Source organism: Ylistrum balloti, unplaced genomic scaffold, assembly GCF_031769215.1.
Source record: "Ylistrum balloti isolate Yb309-2 unplaced genomic scaffold, AGI_CSIRO_Ybal_v1 Utg369844, whole genome shotgun sequence".
Lineage (NCBI taxonomy): Eukaryota > Metazoa > Mollusca > Bivalvia > Pectinida > Pectinidae > Ylistrum > Ylistrum balloti.
Genome location: NW_026782000.1, coordinates 231,921 through 250,216, shown reverse-complemented (window position 1 = coordinate 250,216; position 18,296 = coordinate 231,921). Strand labels below are relative to the sequence as shown.

At 34.9% G+C, this 18,296-nt stretch overlaps 4 protein-coding genes across 4 annotated transcripts; 3 read left to right on the top strand and 1 right to left on the bottom strand.

Moving 5' to 3' along the window:
* Positions 1 to 98: 98 nt before the first annotated feature.
* On the top strand, positions 99 to 2,228 carry LOC132545360 (dynein light chain 2, cytoplasmic-like). Its single transcript, XM_060209040.1, has 2 exons — positions 99 to 189; positions 1,187 to 2,228. Exon 2 carries the CDS (start codon positions 1,192 to 1,194, stop codon positions 1,459 to 1,461), a length of 270 nt encoding a protein of 89 aa, XP_060065023.1. The 5' UTR covers positions 99 to 189; positions 1,187 to 1,191; the 3' UTR covers positions 1,462 to 2,228.
* A 5,434-nt stretch (positions 2,229 to 7,662) lies between these two features.
* Positions 7,663 to 8,245, bottom strand: LOC132545369 (dynein light chain 2, cytoplasmic). The gene has a single exon (XM_060209050.1). It carries the CDS (start codon positions 8,241 to 8,243, stop codon positions 7,974 to 7,976), a length of 270 nt encoding a protein of 89 aa, XP_060065033.1. The 5' UTR covers positions 8,244 to 8,245; the 3' UTR covers positions 7,663 to 7,973.
* Positions 8,246 to 10,568: 2,323 nt separating this feature from the next.
* On the top strand, positions 10,569 to 12,339 carry LOC132545366 (dynein light chain 2, cytoplasmic). The gene is made up of 2 exons (XM_060209046.1): positions 10,569 to 10,659; positions 11,757 to 12,339. The coding sequence occupies exon 2, from the start codon at positions 11,762 to 11,764 to the stop codon at positions 12,029 to 12,031; it is 270 nt and encodes an 89-aa protein (XP_060065029.1). The 5' UTR covers positions 10,569 to 10,659; positions 11,757 to 11,761; the 3' UTR covers positions 12,032 to 12,339.
* Positions 12,340 to 16,272: 3,933 nt separating this feature from the next.
* Positions 16,273 to 16,898, top strand: LOC132545371 (dynein light chain LC6, flagellar outer arm). The gene has a single exon (XM_060209051.1). The coding sequence runs from the start codon at positions 16,278 to 16,280 to the stop codon at positions 16,545 to 16,547; it is 270 nt and encodes an 89-aa protein (XP_060065034.1). The 5' UTR covers positions 16,273 to 16,277; the 3' UTR covers positions 16,548 to 16,898.
* The last annotated feature ends 1,398 nt before the right edge of the window (positions 16,899 to 18,296 follow it).

The following is an 18,296-nucleotide window of genomic DNA, read 5'->3' as shown; positions in this document are numbered from 1 at the left end:
AGATTTATTTTTGACTTGGCCAATTAACGATTAACAAAAATCCAATCAGATGCCTGGATACAGCGTCATTCTGGATACGTTGCTAATGTCAGCATCATACGCAGAAGCCGAACCAGAGAGTTAGAAGTGTGTAAACGAATAAGTCGCAAGGTGTCTTCATCGAATTTGCTCGTGAAATCGGAAAGAAAGGTAGGTTTGAGACGGATGAACTTCCCGAATTAGTTAAATTCTTAAAATAATTACTAATTATATCGTCATATTCAACATTGAAAAAAAATCTGAGTGAAAACTTTGCATGTACATCCTGACGGAAGTTCTCCATCTTGCATTTCTTGTATCGAATGAAAATACGTAAGGCCCATTTTTCTTTTGAAGACAAAATACTGAAAACCTACTGTCGAGTTGTCGGTACTTCTGTTTAGAACATTATTTTATCAAATTACAGGAATACTGGGACTGTACAGACTTTCGTTTTTTTCCCTCTTCTTTCATTTGGGTACTTCCTTTTATGTACGTTGTTTGATTATTACTTCCAGAATTACGCGACAAAACATGAAACGCGCAAGTCGTTCGTATTAAAATTGAAATAGATGAGAACCTAAAACCTCATTTGACGTTTACCTAATCACTGGATATAAATGTTTCCCAAATCTATTGGTTTATCGAATGACTCTTGAGACGAAAAGGCTTCAAAACCAATCTCCTAACTGCAGTATGTTAAAGGTCGGTTAGCAGGTAGATGACACCTTTTGTGTAGATATTCGTACAATGTCACTCTTTATTGAAGGAATATACACAAGAATGGGACATTCCACATGCAAAACAGCTGTTAGATATAGATCTGCCACAAAGACAGCAGGAATAGTATTTTAATTTTAAAAAAGTACATTTTCATGTAGCAAGAGCAACCAATTCCTCTAGAAGACATCATTGAGTGATACAGCATTGAATTGTCTGTAGAACCCTGTCATTGTCAGTCAAACTAGCAATTGTAGAATGACATACAATATTGGACCTGCCCAGGGTCAAGTTCAATTTTAACTTGAAGTTTATGTAATCTCCAGTGATTATTGGTACAATTAATGTTGTGTCTGTACATATTATCCTGTACACCAAAGACATGTTTTTTATTTGGAAAATCTGGTCAGCATGACTTTATTTTTATTTTGTTTTATGAATTTTTCAGTCACCATGTCTGATAGAAAGGCTGTGATAAAAAATGCTGACATGGCTGAAGACATGCAGCAAGATGCTGTTGACTGTGCCACACAGGCTCTGGAGAAGTACAACATCGAGAAAGATATTGCTGCTTTCATCAAGAAAGAGTTTGACAAAAAGTACAACCCAACCTGGCACTGCATTGTTGGACGCAACTTTGGGAGCTATGTAACTCATGAAACCAAGCATTTCATTTATTTCTACCTTGGACAGGTTGCCATCCTGCTCTTCAAATCAGGCTAAACACCAGAATGATGTTGACTGAAATTAAGCAGAAGTGTTTTCCTTGACATCTTTTATTCCACAGCTGAAATTTCTGAAAAAAATCCTCCATCTGTAATCTGTGTAAGGTTGAATTAAGAATACTTGTTTTTGAAATCAAAGTGTTTCTTCGTGAATGCAAATTCACATTTTTGCCAAATGTGTTTTACTGTTGATATTACAGAGTAGAAGTTTTTAATTTTGATATCATTGTGAAGAAACACAGATCTTACATTGACAGTTTGACATTTTTTTCATTGAAGTTGACATCATGAGTTCAAAAGATTCAGCATTAGACTAAGAACAGTTAACAAATTGACCAAAGAATACATTTGTTAATGTGCATGACAAAACTTTTATGTAAGTATGTTTTTGTTTGTGGTTGGGATGATGATAGGTTTGTTGTGATTCAGGTATGTTGCATATCAAAGTATAATGAACCTTTGTGGTTTGTATAAATTTGTGAAAGAAATGTTAGGTTGATTAGTGAGTTTCATTCATGCGAGATGTTAGTAAATACCAAAGACCAGTTGAATGTCAAGATATTGTCCCAGTCCCAATAAGTGATGCACCTGTGTGCTTTATTTTTTATTAATTGTGCCAACTCTGCATTTAGGGTTTTTTCTTTGTTCAACAATAATTCCATTTTGTGTGAAGTCATCTGTGTAATTGTTTGTACTATTATTTAATTTGGTGCTTTAATATTGAGTGTATTTTACAAAGTCTAAATAAACTGTTGTTACTACAAATGGATTGTCTAGTTTTATATACACGACTTCAAAAAGTTGAGTAGTTTTCCAACCTACTCATGTAAACTTTGTGATTTGTCACTTTGATTTGTTAGTGTTATTTTTGTAACAAATAAAATTCGTTTGTCATTGACAACAAAATAAGTCTGCTTGGGGGTAAGTACACACTAGATACAGCATAGAATGGAACACAAGTAGAACAGATTAGATAATGACAGGTACAAGAAGAGGAGACCGTTTACTTCGCGTATTGGTGAACAAACAAAAGTAAGCACAAGAGAAGTCACCACTAGGCACATTTTCTTTTCTCTCTGTGTTAGGTAATCAGGTGATTGAAAAGATTTAATTTTGAGAAAGCTGCAATTTTTTTGCTTAACTGCTTTGGCAATGTATAGAATCACTGCTCCTATAAATAGAAAATACGTGGTCAGTGTCTTATAATATAAACTGTATTTTGGCAAGGGTGAAGAGTGGCGAGCCAGGTGTCTTTCTTTCCCGAGCCAAAATGTAGCTATATTTTAACACTGGGCCATATACCTGGTATACTATTTATCCTGCAACATTTGTTGAAAATCATATCTAGACCATAAAAATTTCAATTTTGTTGTTTAATTGATGTTTACTTGCCGTTGACGCTACGCTGACTTTTGCCCAATAATGTTCGCCTTAATAATTGTTCCACGCAGAGATATATTTACAAACTTAAATGGATATGACAGCGATTTCATGAATTTTCTCCATTGAACTTGTTCAATGAAATATATAAAATCGCTTATTTCAACAGCAATTAATAGTATTAAACGCGATTTTTAAGTAATTTATAAAGTAATTAACGTAGGTGCTAAAATGCATTTGTTTTCCGTCACTGTCGAATACAAATAAAATATATGTAGCAGGTGGATTCCGAGAATAACACCGCCAGTTGCAGGATGAAAGATCGTAGTCCCGTAATCACTAAAACGGTATCGAAAGTACGCCCATCCTATGTTACCATGACAATTGTTAAGGTCATTGCTATTAGTTTTAGTTAGAATTAAAAACAACAAAAAATTATCTCTAAAATGATAATTTTACGTCAATATTCACGTTTATTATGCTGTTATTGGTATTAACATTTTTATTGAAATTGGAATGTAGACATTCATTTATCATTTTAGAGACAGAAATTTTCGGTCTATGCATAGAAGTCAAACGTGAGGGAGAGAGTACATTTAAAGGTAATTAAAAATCTTTAGGAGAAAAACGGTGAACTGGGAGTCATTGTTGACGGATCTATCATATTTCATGATCGCTTTTTAGAGTCGTGAATCAATTTACTGAGACAATTAGCCCGAACCTCACACCAATTGCAGACGATTTATCACCATTAACAGGAAATTTCTCCAACAATCGGAATTGGTAATAGTCTCCCCAAAATCACTAGTTCTGTAATAATTGTTGAAGAATTCTTATATCTACTGTTTGGTGTAAAATGGAGTTAAGATCAACAACATAAGACCACATAAAACACCATTCGGTTTTGTCGAACGTTTTCTCCAGATGTATTAAGTTAAAAGAATGAATAATTAATTACATGTAGATTTCTTTTTAATTTGAAGATACTCTCATGTCTTGTAATGGGATCTTGGTAGCGATTAGTAGTTTCTATCAAATTTCTTTAAATATAACACGGTAATTGGTTTCCAGACATGAATAATGACACACACCAAAAAAACTCCATGAAAACTGACCAGTGATTATCATGTGATGCTATTAAAGTCTAAAATTAACGGTTATGCCTATTTCTCCAACTCAACGATTTTTTAGTTAAAAGCTTCAACCAGTAAGTCGTATAAAATCTTAAAGACAACGCATCCTCGATTCTCCGGGGGTTACGATCACTATGGCTCTCCACACTCCTGGCACAAGCCAATTTATTTGATTGGTATAGAACAAGTTTCGGGTATAGACTGAAGCATCACCAAACTTAACAATATACCGTTATACTACCTCGAGATTCTTTTGAAGTATATCAAAGGAGCGAACTAGTCTTCTCGTCTTGTCCACAGGTTGTCGCACACGGAACCATATATGTTGACTTTTCATGAATGTAGAGATCAGTAGCGAGCGTAACCCATGGTGTATCGAGGATGTATGTCATTCTTCTGCCATTCAAGTGCAGTTTGTGGATGTTGTACTCGATAGACCTGTTCACGGAAATCCAAATCCCTGTTTACAGTATGTACAGCTTACAGAATCTCAGGAGCGTTAACACAGAGCGATGTACCTCAGTTAAACTCGGATGTAGGTTATATCCCTTAGACTAGTAAATAATCTTATCACAAAATACGCTTGTTATCTAGTGAATTCGCCAACGCTATAGTTTTCCATACAAATGTAATAAACCCTGGGAAGGTTTTCCTTGACTGCGACAGTCAAAAGGTGACTGTGATGACATTATATAAACAAAGGCGTTACATGATGAACTGAAAGTAGCTGCTATCGTTTGATTTTGTCCTCCATACCTCGGTTTTTCAAACCTGCCAAAATGCAACTTTCCTGGGTTATTTGATATAAGGTATCTTAACTTTTAACTTTAATATGACATTTTATAAGTTTTGCACTGGAAGAGTCCCAAAAGTAAAAACTAAGACACGTTTTTCAAAAATTTCATATGAAATGAAAACTCTTTTAAGATCCTATATTGTTGATAACAGTCGCTTGGGCTGCTACAGATATTTCCATCCGTGTCCTCTGTGTTATTACAAGCAAGAAGTATCTCGCTATTTGAATCAAGTAACCGAAGAAACTAAATAAGCCATTTCCCCCTATCAACCTGACATGGGTTGTTAAGAAATACGTGCATGCATATTGTATAAAAGACCCACAACTAAACACCACATTTTGATAAGATTTAGAATAAGACACAGTGGCAGTCAAATAATGCATTATACAATCAATCAATTTTGAAATTTCGCCTCCGAGGTTTCAAAATTTAGGTCCTTAAAACACCGATGAGTCCTAAAAGGATGAAACCAGCTGAATGCTGCAGTTGTATTCATTGTTTGTTTCTATTGTATCTAATTCTAAATTTTCCTTATGTGTCTTTCATAAAAAAAAAATCATTCACCTTTTATCGGTATTTTACACATTGCAATTTTTGACGCATACATCATATAAATACATTCTTAGTCTGAATAAACAATGAGCTCTCACAGTTGTATATAACCTGGAACTTTTCAGCAAACCTTTCTACTCGATGGCCTGGAACCCAGCCATTTCAAGCTTTTTGATTTTCTCGTAGCTTAACTGCCTCTATCCGCTGTTTGGGATGCAAAGTATCGTCCTATTTACTAAAAACAATATATCAAGTTTCAGTATTGTGAAACAGTGTTATATCGACAGGCCTGGACGATAGCTGAGTGGATATCATGTCCGTCTTTTATAAATGTAAAACGCTAATTATCATGAAATATTTGGTCTGTTATGGAAAATAATTGTCAAAAGCCCGTTGTTTAGGTTTTGCTGAAATATCCACGGAAGCGATGCTGATCATATGAGCAACTTGTTATGTGTGTTTTTTTTTCATGAAACATCTTTTTTGGTCGATCTTGATTCATCCGTTTCTTTACAAAATCTTTCCATTCTGATTAGATGTTTTCTCTCTTGCAGCAAGGATGTCCCTCTGTTTGCCCCTAAACCTCTTTCTGATGTTTGTTCCATATGCCATTAGATGAAATCACTTCGTTTTCCACTTGCCCTAACGTCTCCTTAATTTTCAGTATCACGTTTCTCCTACCTTTTTTAATTGATATTCCAACGTATTCTGGTACCCTGCGCTCAGTTATTGTGATTTTTAAGAGCTGTATAAGTCTTTTTCTGTGCTTTTTAAAACCTTTCAGTGATCATACCTGCCTTTTTATGGAAGTTCTTGTTACAGCCAGACTAATACATAACAGCTACACGTCCGAGATCATGATATTGGTACCAACTAACGTTACTAATTAAATTTCAATGAAATCACGGAAGACTGGTTTCCGTCGGAAGTAATGCTACCCATTGAAAAGGAAAGAGAAACCAAACAAACATGCGATAAACCGGACTTCCGATATTCATTTCAGATAGCCGTCTTGTAGGAAAACTGACAGCTGAATGATATATGCATTGAACTATTGCATTTATAGATTTCATTTTCTGTACAACAATTTCTTAATTCTAATTGGAGTGACAAATAGATCTATCCCGCTACTCTTAAGTTCAGAATTGTGGTAAAACACCTTAAGGAACGTTCATCCTGTCATAGTATTGGATTCTACCACACATGTATTGAAATGAAATACTTAATCAATATTACTCGTTTTGGTCCCTGGGATTGGGGACGGCATAATTCACTCTTTTCCACTCATATTTAGTCCTGGAATTTTTCTGCAAACTTTCATTAAAATTCAGAGTTTAGTTGAGGAATTAGAACAAACTACTGTTAACGGACGGATGACAGAAGGCGATCACAAGAGGCCACCAAAGAACATCAAGAAAATACCCCGATGACATCATAATTCAAACTTAAATTCATAAAACTAGGGCAAAATATGAACCAAAAGGAAGATTAACACGAATACGCCTGGCAAAGTACAAGGAGAATAAGACCAGGAGTTCCGGAAAAGTAAGCGTCTTCTGCTTCATCGTCGACACCTGCCATGTAAACCTTGGTCATTCCAAGTACGTAAAGTCACGTTCTCAAACGAGAACAAGGTATAAAGCAAAGAAATCAACAGGCACACTAACGAGCACCAAATACATCCAGCTTCCTGCCACACAAAGAAATAGAATATTTCAAAATGAGATCACTATTGCGATCATTAAGCTTTCCCGTAATTGTCATCAACCTGCATCTTTCGAACCCTGGTGTTACGAGATTGTCAAAACTTTCCCCTAATTGTAATCAACCTGTATCTTTTGAACCCTTGTGTTACGAGTTTATCAATTAGTTGATGACTTCTTGCATGAAAATCATGATAATGGGAACAGGCCCTATAATATCGACTGTGACATGTAATTACCATAGATTGGAGATGCATGAATATTGCTATCCAGAAATGGAAAATTCACCATAGAGAAATTTAAATCTTTACGTTCAATGTAGGAAATGATCGAGATAAGCAGCTGTTGTAGATGAGTCTGTCGTATCTTTGATTTCTATTTCTGGTGGATATACACGATGTACGTATTCAATAAATGTCTTGTTATTTAAAGTCAAGACGTGAGCAATATAACGGCAGCTGAAATTAAACGACTTTGCAAGGTCTTTGTGACTTGTGATAAGCTTTTCAATAATTTCAACTTCGCATGAGAACAAAAACAAGTCAACAAACAGAAAATTATTTTCTGTTTATTGTGACTGTCATTCGGATCGGTCGATCTGATTATATGACACAAACAAGATAACACAAGAATGTTACATGTGTAAAAATGCATATTGTAACAACTTTAATTAATAAACAGTCATGCATGTAAACAACAAAAAAAAGTAAACAGCAAAGATCCTTTTAAAATACATATTCCAATAAAAAGTTATTATTACACCAGAAATCACGTTTTGATCCCAAGTATTCTTTTATAACGTAGCACTATCTCTATTCATGTATGGCATGAATTCGTCGTTTCAGTCTTCCATGAAAAATACGCCGGTGAACTAAAACTTAAAAGAATCTAGCAGGCAATTATATGCAGCATATATGATATGTCTAGAGATGGCACATTCCAAGATCAACCAGATTTAAATAGCAGGATAGCAACCTGTCCGAGATAAAAGTAAATAAAATGCTTGGTTTCATGTGTCACATAACTCCCAAAGTTTCGTCCAACAATGCAATGCCAGGTTGGATTGTATTTTTTGTCAAACTCTTTTTTGATGTAGGCGGCTATGTCCTTTTCAATGTTGTACTTTTCTAGAGCCTGTGTGGCGCAGTCAACAGAGTCCTGCTGCATGTCTTCAGACATGTCGGCATTTTTTATGACAGCCTTCCTGTCAGCCATGGTTACTGAAAATCAGAACCAAAACCGGTAAAAGGTGATATCACACATGCAAAAAATGTTCCTAATAAAACGCAAAATATCAAAACAAAAAAAAAGTTAGTGAAACATATCTAAGTCTGTATGGCCAACCTTAACACGGATATTATAGTCTTTATTATATATATGATATAATGCTACACATGAGAACATTAAATAGAATTATTAAGTCGCTGTATTGAAGATAAAAACAAAAGAAATGCGGAATACAATGCATAGAAAATAAATATATAATTCTAAACAGAACAAAATGGTATTTAAAAAAAAATTAAATCTAAGACAAAATACTAATTCCCCGAGCAACGCGTGCCTTCATCAGGCGATCACATTCCTACACTCCTTGTACATCCCTAATTTTCAAAATTGAACTACGCTCATCAGATATCCATCACCGTGTTTATATATCCATATCAGTATTCAGATGCTCGCAAAATAATGTATTAATGTATTCATCATAAGTATCAGAACAGAATACTTACCTGTATTTTTTCTAGAATCCGCAGTGGATGGATGCAATGCGACTCAAAGTTTGCCTTTCGAAGTGAAAGTTGGTAGCAACAGCAACCTACAAAACTACATTCATGGACGCATAGGGGAATTATTTGATTGGTTCGTCATCTTCCATCCATTAGTGAAGAGTTGGCATCTTGGTAGATTCGTATATCATCCCATGATCCTCTAGCTTCTAGCAGACGACAAGCTATGTATAGAAACCAACATCCCTTGACGACTGATGGATTCATACAGTTATGTGTAAGCAGACGAAATATCAGAGACATTCCTCTGCTTTTAACACGTTTTAACACCAGTCAAAACAATGAAGTATTTATGGCATTTTGATGTTTCATGAAATATATAAATCAAATAAAATGTAAATGAGATTTAGAGAATAAGTGAATAATATTTTATCTATTTGAAGCATATGCCACTATAGCCAAGGTTTGAGTGGGTAGACGAACTTTGACATGCAACACTTACACTTATCCAGACATTTATACATTCCCGCCTAATTGTAGTTGTAGTTCATGAAATTAGACAAATCTAAACAAAACTTTAATCAATAAGATAGTTACTTTACCATGAAATAGGAAGCTTATAAGACAAACAGGAAAACAAAGTAAAAAGATATAAGAAACAAGTCAACCATGTGTTTTAGAAGAATTCGTATTTCCCAATGGTGGTTGCGAGATATTCAGAAAAGTAAGTTTTATTGAATATATTGAATATTGCATTACCAAAGACTACTGATTTGTGGATTTTTGGATTTATATAAGCTTACTGTGGATAAAAACTGAAATGATGATAAACTTTAATTGGTCGTATAATTATCGCTCATAACAAAACTCGTGATGGAAAAAAATGATTTGATTTATTTACTCATTTTTGTAGTTTTTAGAAATATATAAGAGAATTGAAGAACACCGAAATTAATCGTAAATGTCAAAAATTATATAGGGAGGTGCACTAACCCAAAAACATCAAGACATCAATATTACGTAAATTACATTACATACATAGAACATAAAACAAATACAAAGTTAAAAATCTAAGAGCGGTTATGTAAATTTAGGTGTCTCGATAATCTATTCGGCCGATAGACGCCGAAGGCCCTTTATAGCGGACAAAATAAACACCTCAAGTTGTTGTATGTAAGATGATGATTGAAATATCAAAACTCTTTTACACAAATCTAGGTACGTTTTGCACTCTGGACACTGTGCGTAGAAGTTATCGCAAAGAAAACAATTGCACGTCACACTCCGAGATAAGTCGTCTACTGGTACTGATTCAAATGTTACGAAACACATTTTAGATGAAGTTAATGAAATTAATGATAATTAATGTTAATGAAGTTGATGTTACGGCATATGAATGCACTTGTGTATAACTATGTAATAAAAATAATTTAAGTAACGATTCTAAATGCCAAGGCGCATATTCACGCATTAGAATATCGACCTTAAACAACATCCATTGATGTGTAACATATTTGAAAATATATCTTTGCTATTTATTACAAAAATGTGTTTCCTTGTGCCATAGATAACGTTGAAATAAAATATATTCACATAACAGGTAACATTGCACAAGTGATTCATTCCCTATAAAATACGGTACGCTAGATCGAAGTAACACTGCTCGCTCAGGTAATATCGTCTGCTACGAATGAAGTAAAGGATTATGGGTCGATATACGACACTGCTATGTGCCAGTAATGCTGCCAATAAAAAAACACACTATGCCCAATGAAAACGTCGTATACTGTGTCCATGTGTATGTCGGTTGCTACCAACTCTCCTTACCTCTCATAGACATAATCCACAAATATCTGTGAGACGAAGCGAGGTGGTTTATTTTTAGGAAAACAAGAAAAATACAGGTATGTGTGGATTGATTATCTATTATATATCTTAAATATGCAGTTAAATATATATATGTGAATTATGGTGATGGTCCCATGTTGTTTAAATAGGTCAAAATACATGTGATGAAATGTCGCCCGCCACATGTAGCTATGCTTGTTACCGCAGAAAATATTTACATTTTGGAAGAGAGTCGCAGTTGATGTATTTATTTTTTGCGTTGTGTTTTAATACTTATTTGAATAAATTAATCAACTTAAATGAAGTAAAACAGAAAATGTTCTGTATTTTTTAAATGACAAAAAAGATGGTAGCATGACACTGAGATAAGAAAGGTCATAGGGCATTAGGTTCTTTTAGAATTAATCTATAGAATCTTATTACGTAATTTGTGTGACATTGTGTTACATCCAGATTAAATATCTGCACGTTTAAGACAATTTTTATTCTAATTTGAATAGATATATTACGTTTGGTAGTGCTTAAATGTTTTCCGTGTCGAATGTTTATTTTCACACATGTCAAAACATTCTTTGACAATTCTGCATTTTGGTCGCTATCGAAATATATTTTAATTGATCATATGACCTTCATCAAGATTTGTATACGGGGGATTAAAATATATATATACTGTTGCCCATAGCAACCACGGAAAAAGGGATAGCGTGGTATACATTTATCCTGTCTAATCCCATTCCGTTGCCAGGGGTAACACAGGGGACCGGAATCAAGATTGAATTAGCTAACAATAAGAGATCATGGTATATATTTGCCCTGTCTTTAACCCATTCAAGATAAACGAGCATATCGTTATGATACAGAACTGTAAGATACTATTATGTTCTTGTTAAGACAATGTGATAATTAGGATATTGTTTATACTAGACATGTTCATACAAGATGGGGATGTATAAATGATTCAATTGATTCTCTAACAACGTGGTCATATTACGGAGCTTCAGGTTAGTTCAAGATCAAATTCGTGACTTTTTGTAACCATGCTTTTGTAGAATAGTCCCAGCTTCGGTAAGGAATCGGTTACGAGTCCTGTTAAGTAGCGGATCATCGGCTGTACATGTATATAATATACTCATTTCTAACTTTGTTGTTTCAGAAATCATGAGTGATAGGAAAGCCGTCATCAAGAATGCCGACATGGCTGAAGACATGCAGCAGGACTCTGTTGACTGCGCAACACAAGCTCTAGAAAAGTACAACATCGAGAAGGACATTGCTGCCTACATCAAGAAAGAGTTTGACAAAAAGTACAACCCAACCTGGCATTGCATTGTTGGACGCAACTTCGGGAGCTATGTAACACACGAAACCAAGCATTTCATTTACTTCTACCTCGGACAGGTCGCCATTCTGCTCTTCAAATCCGGATAAGCTTCGCCATCTTATATGCTTTCAATCAACATTCATTGGAGGAGTTTTTGGCAAAAGTGGTAAATACGCAGTACAAGACAGATGTCAGTAGACTGCCACCACCGAAATATCTGACCACTGGAAGACCAAAGACTGCAGTGTTGTTCCTTGCTATTTATATTATAGGAATATGTTTCTATTGTTTACTTGCATTTTGTTAAATATACATGTTTACACAGATCCAGGTTACTGATTTATAGTGTTATTTGATATGAACGATCTTACACAACATAGGCATTAGAATAAAAATATTGCGATCAAATCAGAAATTGTGTTTGTCATTTATCAAACATTGATTACGTTTTACGGCTTATAGCAATATACGTGCATTATTGGGTTCTGTTTAGCAGTGTAAATAATGAAACTTTTACTATCAATCTGTAAGCAAAATACTGAATTAAGAGAAATTATGATTGAATTTCATTCCCATTACCAGAGACGTATATATATGTGTTATATACGTCTCTGCCATTACTAACCTGGATTCTGAATGCGTATATATACTTACCATATACTCGTCTGTTATCCAGTGAATTGGCTCTAGTGATATCACAAGTGTGGTATACCCTGGAGCGTATGAAAGGACGGAAATATGTGGTGATGTCATAGCATGAACAATAGCGTTACCGCATGAATTCAATACGGCTATCCCCGTTTTTGTCATGTATTTTTTTTTAAAATTTAAATCCTATAAAAACAAGGTTTCTGTGTTATGTAATGAAAAGGACATTGGTATGTTTTCATTTCTTATGTTATATGGGTAGAATCTTATTGAAGAATTTATGAATGACCGCGCAAATGCAAAAATTAATTTCATTAACTCTCATATGAAATGAGAACTTGAACACTTAATATATGTAATGCATGCATCTATAATGTTCATTTTACTTTTAAAAAGGATTACGGACAAGCCCACATTCACTGACGGAGATACCCCTAGCCCATTCACAATTAGACCGCTTTAACATATGAAGTGATTTTGAAAACGAAAATTCCGATTTTGTCATCTAAATCTTAATTCAAATGCAAAATAGATGAAACATGGACAAATACTGAACGAATGAAAACTTACACGTGGACTCCTGCAAATGACACATTGATAACAAGACTACTTGTTCCGTAACGGAGAGAGGCTGTTGCTTTATCAACTTTCTCCATTTAAATCTTACACCAAACACGTAATATCACGTTCTCGAATGAAAGCAAGGTTAAACAACAACGGGACAGACAGACAGTATTAACGAGCATCAAACACGCTCGATTTCCTATTTTTTAGACTGGCTACAAGCCCCCAAGTTTCGTTAAGAAATAGCTACATTTTTATTTGCTAATCTCCCTTTCCTGTGAAAATTAGGTCTGGAATCATACATCTCCACGAATCAGAATTACGAGATTCAATTTGCTCATAATTAAATATTCTAGAGACTGAGGCCAGTCTACGCTACACAAAGAAACGGTATTTCTCAATAAGATTATTATAACGACCATAATGTCCATCAACCTGCATCTCTCCAGACCATGAGTTGGGTGTTAGTCAGTTGCCGATATCTTGGTGACAAAATCGTTAACTGAACGATGTTCGATTTAAACAGTTGTAACAACTTGAAATATACCAGTTTCTTCTATCTGATTTATATAGACAAAATATGCTAATGTATGTGTATACTTACAACAAATAGACAGGGAAATGTAAGGGATGAATCCAATAAGTCGCCATATTTGTCGTTTTGTGATGCAACCAGGACATTTGTAAATCGATCTAGCTAGATCTATATAGCATATCTGCAAATTAGATATCGTACATTATTGAGTATCTAGAGTACTTAGAAAATCGATCTTATTTTGATATAACCGGAATAGTCATGCATTTCCCCAAATGCTTATTGTCACTAACCATATGCAGGCACAATTGCACCTGATGTGTATTCTATGTGTATTTATTTGCTTTGTTTGATGTAAGTAAGTTTTTGGAGGTGACGAAATTTGTATTGGTTATCAAAAAACGTACATATTCAGTTTAAAGATGATGGTATATGTTGCATGGTGCTTGGTCACAGGTGCGTCCGTTTGTAGAATAAAAAAAAATATTAGATAAATGTAGAGGACAATGATACATATTTTTCATGAAGGGGTGGGAAAGGGGGCAGTGGTTGATGGTTAACCAGAAGTTTCTATTTTATGCATTCTAGGTAAAGTCTATATCAGGATCTCTACTTGATTAAAACTTCGGATGTCGTCTTCAAGTTTTCAATTGATCAATTATACTGGATTTGGCTGACTAAATTGTATCTTTCAAAAGTAATCTGTAAAGAAAAATATGGCCCAATATAAATTATCTTGTAGATCTTTGTCCAAAAATTAGCTTATTCTTTGACATCGGATATCTATGAGTTACAACAGCCAGACAGCATCATTTTGGATTACCTGTAGCTGTTACATACAAGTATTCTAATTCTAATGTTTTGCGTTGTTCTCTGTTATAAAGATAAGTGTTATCAAACAAGAAGAAAGCCTGAAGTATACACAGCAAAAATTTCGTAAAACACGTTCACACATTTGCTTCCGAACAGTTAAATCGGTAATGTTTCATCGCAATAAGTAGAAAGCACCGTTCTTATTGGTTAAAACGTAAAAAGGTATGCCAGGCTGATGATAATATCACCGCAGTTTTTATCCGTTATATTTCACTATCATTAGACGTATCACATCTTATCACAAGAATCTATAAACATTTCTGGGCAGTATAGGAAATTATCTGAAGAATTAACTGACTTGATGGAGATTGAGGGGTGGGGGTGTAGGGTGGAGGGTGTGGTGGGGTGGGGGGCAACTTCAAGTAATTTTATGTGGTTCCGCCTTGTTCTCTCTCGTGTATATACTGTTAGACATTTTCTCGTTTGGTACGTCTAAATATTGCCACTGTCATCCCTTAGAAAACAATGTACAGTTTTCAGTTTTGCAGGAACAGCTGCCACTTGAGGAATATCTCTCAATTTCTATCTAAGTTAGTAACGATCGTAATTCTAAATTGTTTATCAATGGATGAAATATCGAGTTTGTGAAAAATCAGTCTCGTGCGTATATGTGATTATACCACATATATATATAAACTGTTGGACTTGTAGTATTACTAAAATTACAGTTCGATGTCCGGACTGTTTGAAGAGGCGTCGTCTGCTATCGAGTGAGTGGAGGCTTGTGGGTCGATATACGACTTTGGATATATACCCGAAATACTACCAATCAAATAGCGATACAAAATTTTATCTAACCAATGGGAACTCTGCATACAGCGTCCATAGATGTCTGTTGCTACCGTTATCCTGAACATTATTCTAAAACCAAACACCGGCCAAACTAGTCGACCGCCTAGAAGAACACAACAACAGGTAAATACGAATATGTTACTCTTTAAATTAGTTTTCATTCCTGCTGTTAAACTAACTTCTCGTTTTCTTATTCAGCTCGGTCATGTTCATGATAGTAGTAGGGGCCACATGTTATGCCTAACCCATGATACTTGCGTACCGGGGACACTGTAGTATACAAACGCGCCGCGGAGCTGGGTCAATACGGGAATTCTTTTTAGATATTGTGCATGATATATTTGAATCTAGGAATCTAATTGTGTACTGAGGAAATTTTGACAAGTTATTGATGTTTGCCTTATTTTGATATCGCGACCATTAATCTCTGTGAGATAGTATTCTAGATCCATGTAAAAGCTTATTATGACGATGGGTACCGTTGCCAGGGGTACCGAATTTTTCAAGAAATGCCAATATGACTGAAGACATGCATCAAGACTGCACTAACAATAAGAAAACAAAGTATACTTTTACCATGTATCCCATTAATCCTATTCAAGTGTCTGATAAATGAGCATATCGTTATGATACAGAAATGTACGATACTCTTCTTATGTTCTTATTAAGAAAATGTGACAATTAGGATATCTTGTATACAAAACATGTTCATACAAGTTTCGGATGTATAGATTATTCAATTGATTCTTTAACAACATGGCCATAATACAGAGCTTCAGATTAATGCAAGGTCAAATTCATGGTTTCCGCCTTTGTTGAAAAATAGTCCACAGCTTTGTAAAGAAACGTTTATGAGTCCTGTTAAGTATTGAATCTTCGGCTGTGCGTGTATATCATATACTCATTTCTAACGGGTCTCACTCTCTGTTGTTTCAGAAATCATGAGTGATAGGAAAGCCGTCATCAAGAATGCCGACATGCCTGAAGACATGCAGCAAGATTCTGTTGACTGCGCAACACAAGCTCTAGAAAAGTACAACATCGAGAAGGACATTGCTGCCTACATCAAGAAAGAGTTTGACAAAAAGTACAACCCAACCTGGCATTGCATTGTTGGACGCAACTTCGGGAGCTATGTAACACACGAAACCAAGCATTTCATTTACTTCTACCTCGGACAGGTCGCCATTCTGCTCTTCAAATCCGGATAAATTATCATGTAACATCTAAGGCGAAACAATCTCTTCTGCTGACAACCGCATCCAGTTTGCAATAGATGGACAAAATGGTGTCTCCGAACCTGAAGTAATTGGTTTTCAAACTTTACATACCTATCATCATTGACGTTGACAAATAGAACGCGCCAAATTCATTCTCGGGTATCCGTACTACTCTAACAAAAGACGCCAAGACAAATAATCGAAGCATTGACTGATTGTCCGGTGAAAACCAAATACAACCATGTTTTATGATAAGATATGGTAACTTACATTTTTTATTGTATTTTATATATGTTTATTTACATAAATTGTTGACAATATAATATATTTCTTCTTACATTTTGTACAATTTCTTGTCTTTTATTTTGACATTGATAGAAGAAACAAGAACATCTTCACAAACCATTCTCCCTGTGGTTTCTAGTATCAAGGGGTGATCACGTTTGCTCTCTGCATCTCAGGGACATATAATAGTAAAATTACCTTATACCGTTACGCGACCTACAGATTCGTTAGATGTACATCAAAGGATCAAACTAGCCTTCACGTTTTCTCCACAAGGTGTCGTACATAGCCCATTTAATTTTTTGCATTGATGTTTTCGGGGTATGCAGAGAGCGATAATGATCGGAAGTTCTGAATATATCGAGGAAGCAAGGGGGTTGGGGTGGTTATGGCTGTACTAAATGACAGAGTTTGGCAGGCAAACGTACTGCGTAGTAGCACAGTGATATTATGTCCACCATAAATGCCGCAAAGAAGACTGTTCAATGGCTGTATTGATATTTCCCATAATTTTACCCCAGTATTCCAAATTTAACTTGATTCGAACTAAAATGAATTATTCAATATCGGTAGTTCAGTCTCTTAAATGACACTGTTATTTCGATGGGGAACCGTCGACTTTTCTATGCCCAATACAATGACGTTGTAATGATCACGTACTAGATGGCACTCATTATATCATAAATCTCATTTTCCTGTTAGCTGCGGAGTTGTCGTACAAATCTAACTAGTGTATTGAAAATAGCAGTACATAGAGTCAATCTCTTTAGGATGTTGAACTATTTTCATTCCAGTTAATGAAAGATAGCATATCGGAAAGTGAACGTGCATATGGAGCTGAGATGACTTACCAAAATAAATGATGCGATAAACAGGATTTTAATCAATTGGTTTCCATTACAAATGATTTAAGAAACTCATCACATTTGTTCCAAAATAAGGTCGTCAGACACTAGCTTAATTCTAATAAATATATTTTTATGACTTACGTTTATTTTTTGCACAACATGGACTCAAATGCAAAATCCTAAACTATAAGCCACAGGACTCTTGATATGATACGGCATGGATAAGATTTCATATAAATGCCCGAAAATTAGTGATTGTACAAGATATATATAGTGATATGAAACATATTTTGTTATTATCAAAATGCAGTCATTCTTAGAATAGTGTTGACAAATTATCCTGTCTGACATGTCGAGAAATTTTGATTTCACGCGAACGACATGAAATAACGAAGATAAAAGAACCATTATATCTGAGTAAGGTGTTCTTATTACAGTACTGTCATAACTGGTAATATCATTTGTAGATAGCTCAATCAAAAGAACCTGTTGTTGTTAACATTATGAGAGGATATATTTATAAAACATGGATTTTGGATGGTTTTTATGCAACGTAGTTAATTATTGTGTGGTCTGGGAAGAGTAAGAAAAACATTCGAGGCAATAG

Coding starts and splice junctions, on each gene's coding strand:
- LOC132545369 (XM_060209050.1), bottom strand. CDS start 8,243: ATGGCTGACAGGAAGGCTGTCATAAAAAATGCCGACATGTCTGAAGAC.
- LOC132545366 (XM_060209046.1), top strand. CDS start 11,762: ATGAGTGATAGGAAAGCCGTCATCAAGAATGCCGACATGGCTGAAGAC.
- LOC132545360 (XM_060209040.1), top strand. CDS start 1,192: ATGTCTGATAGAAAGGCTGTGATAAAAAATGCTGACATGGCTGAAGAC.
- LOC132545371 (XM_060209051.1), top strand. CDS start 16,278: ATGAGTGATAGGAAAGCCGTCATCAAGAATGCCGACATGCCTGAAGAC.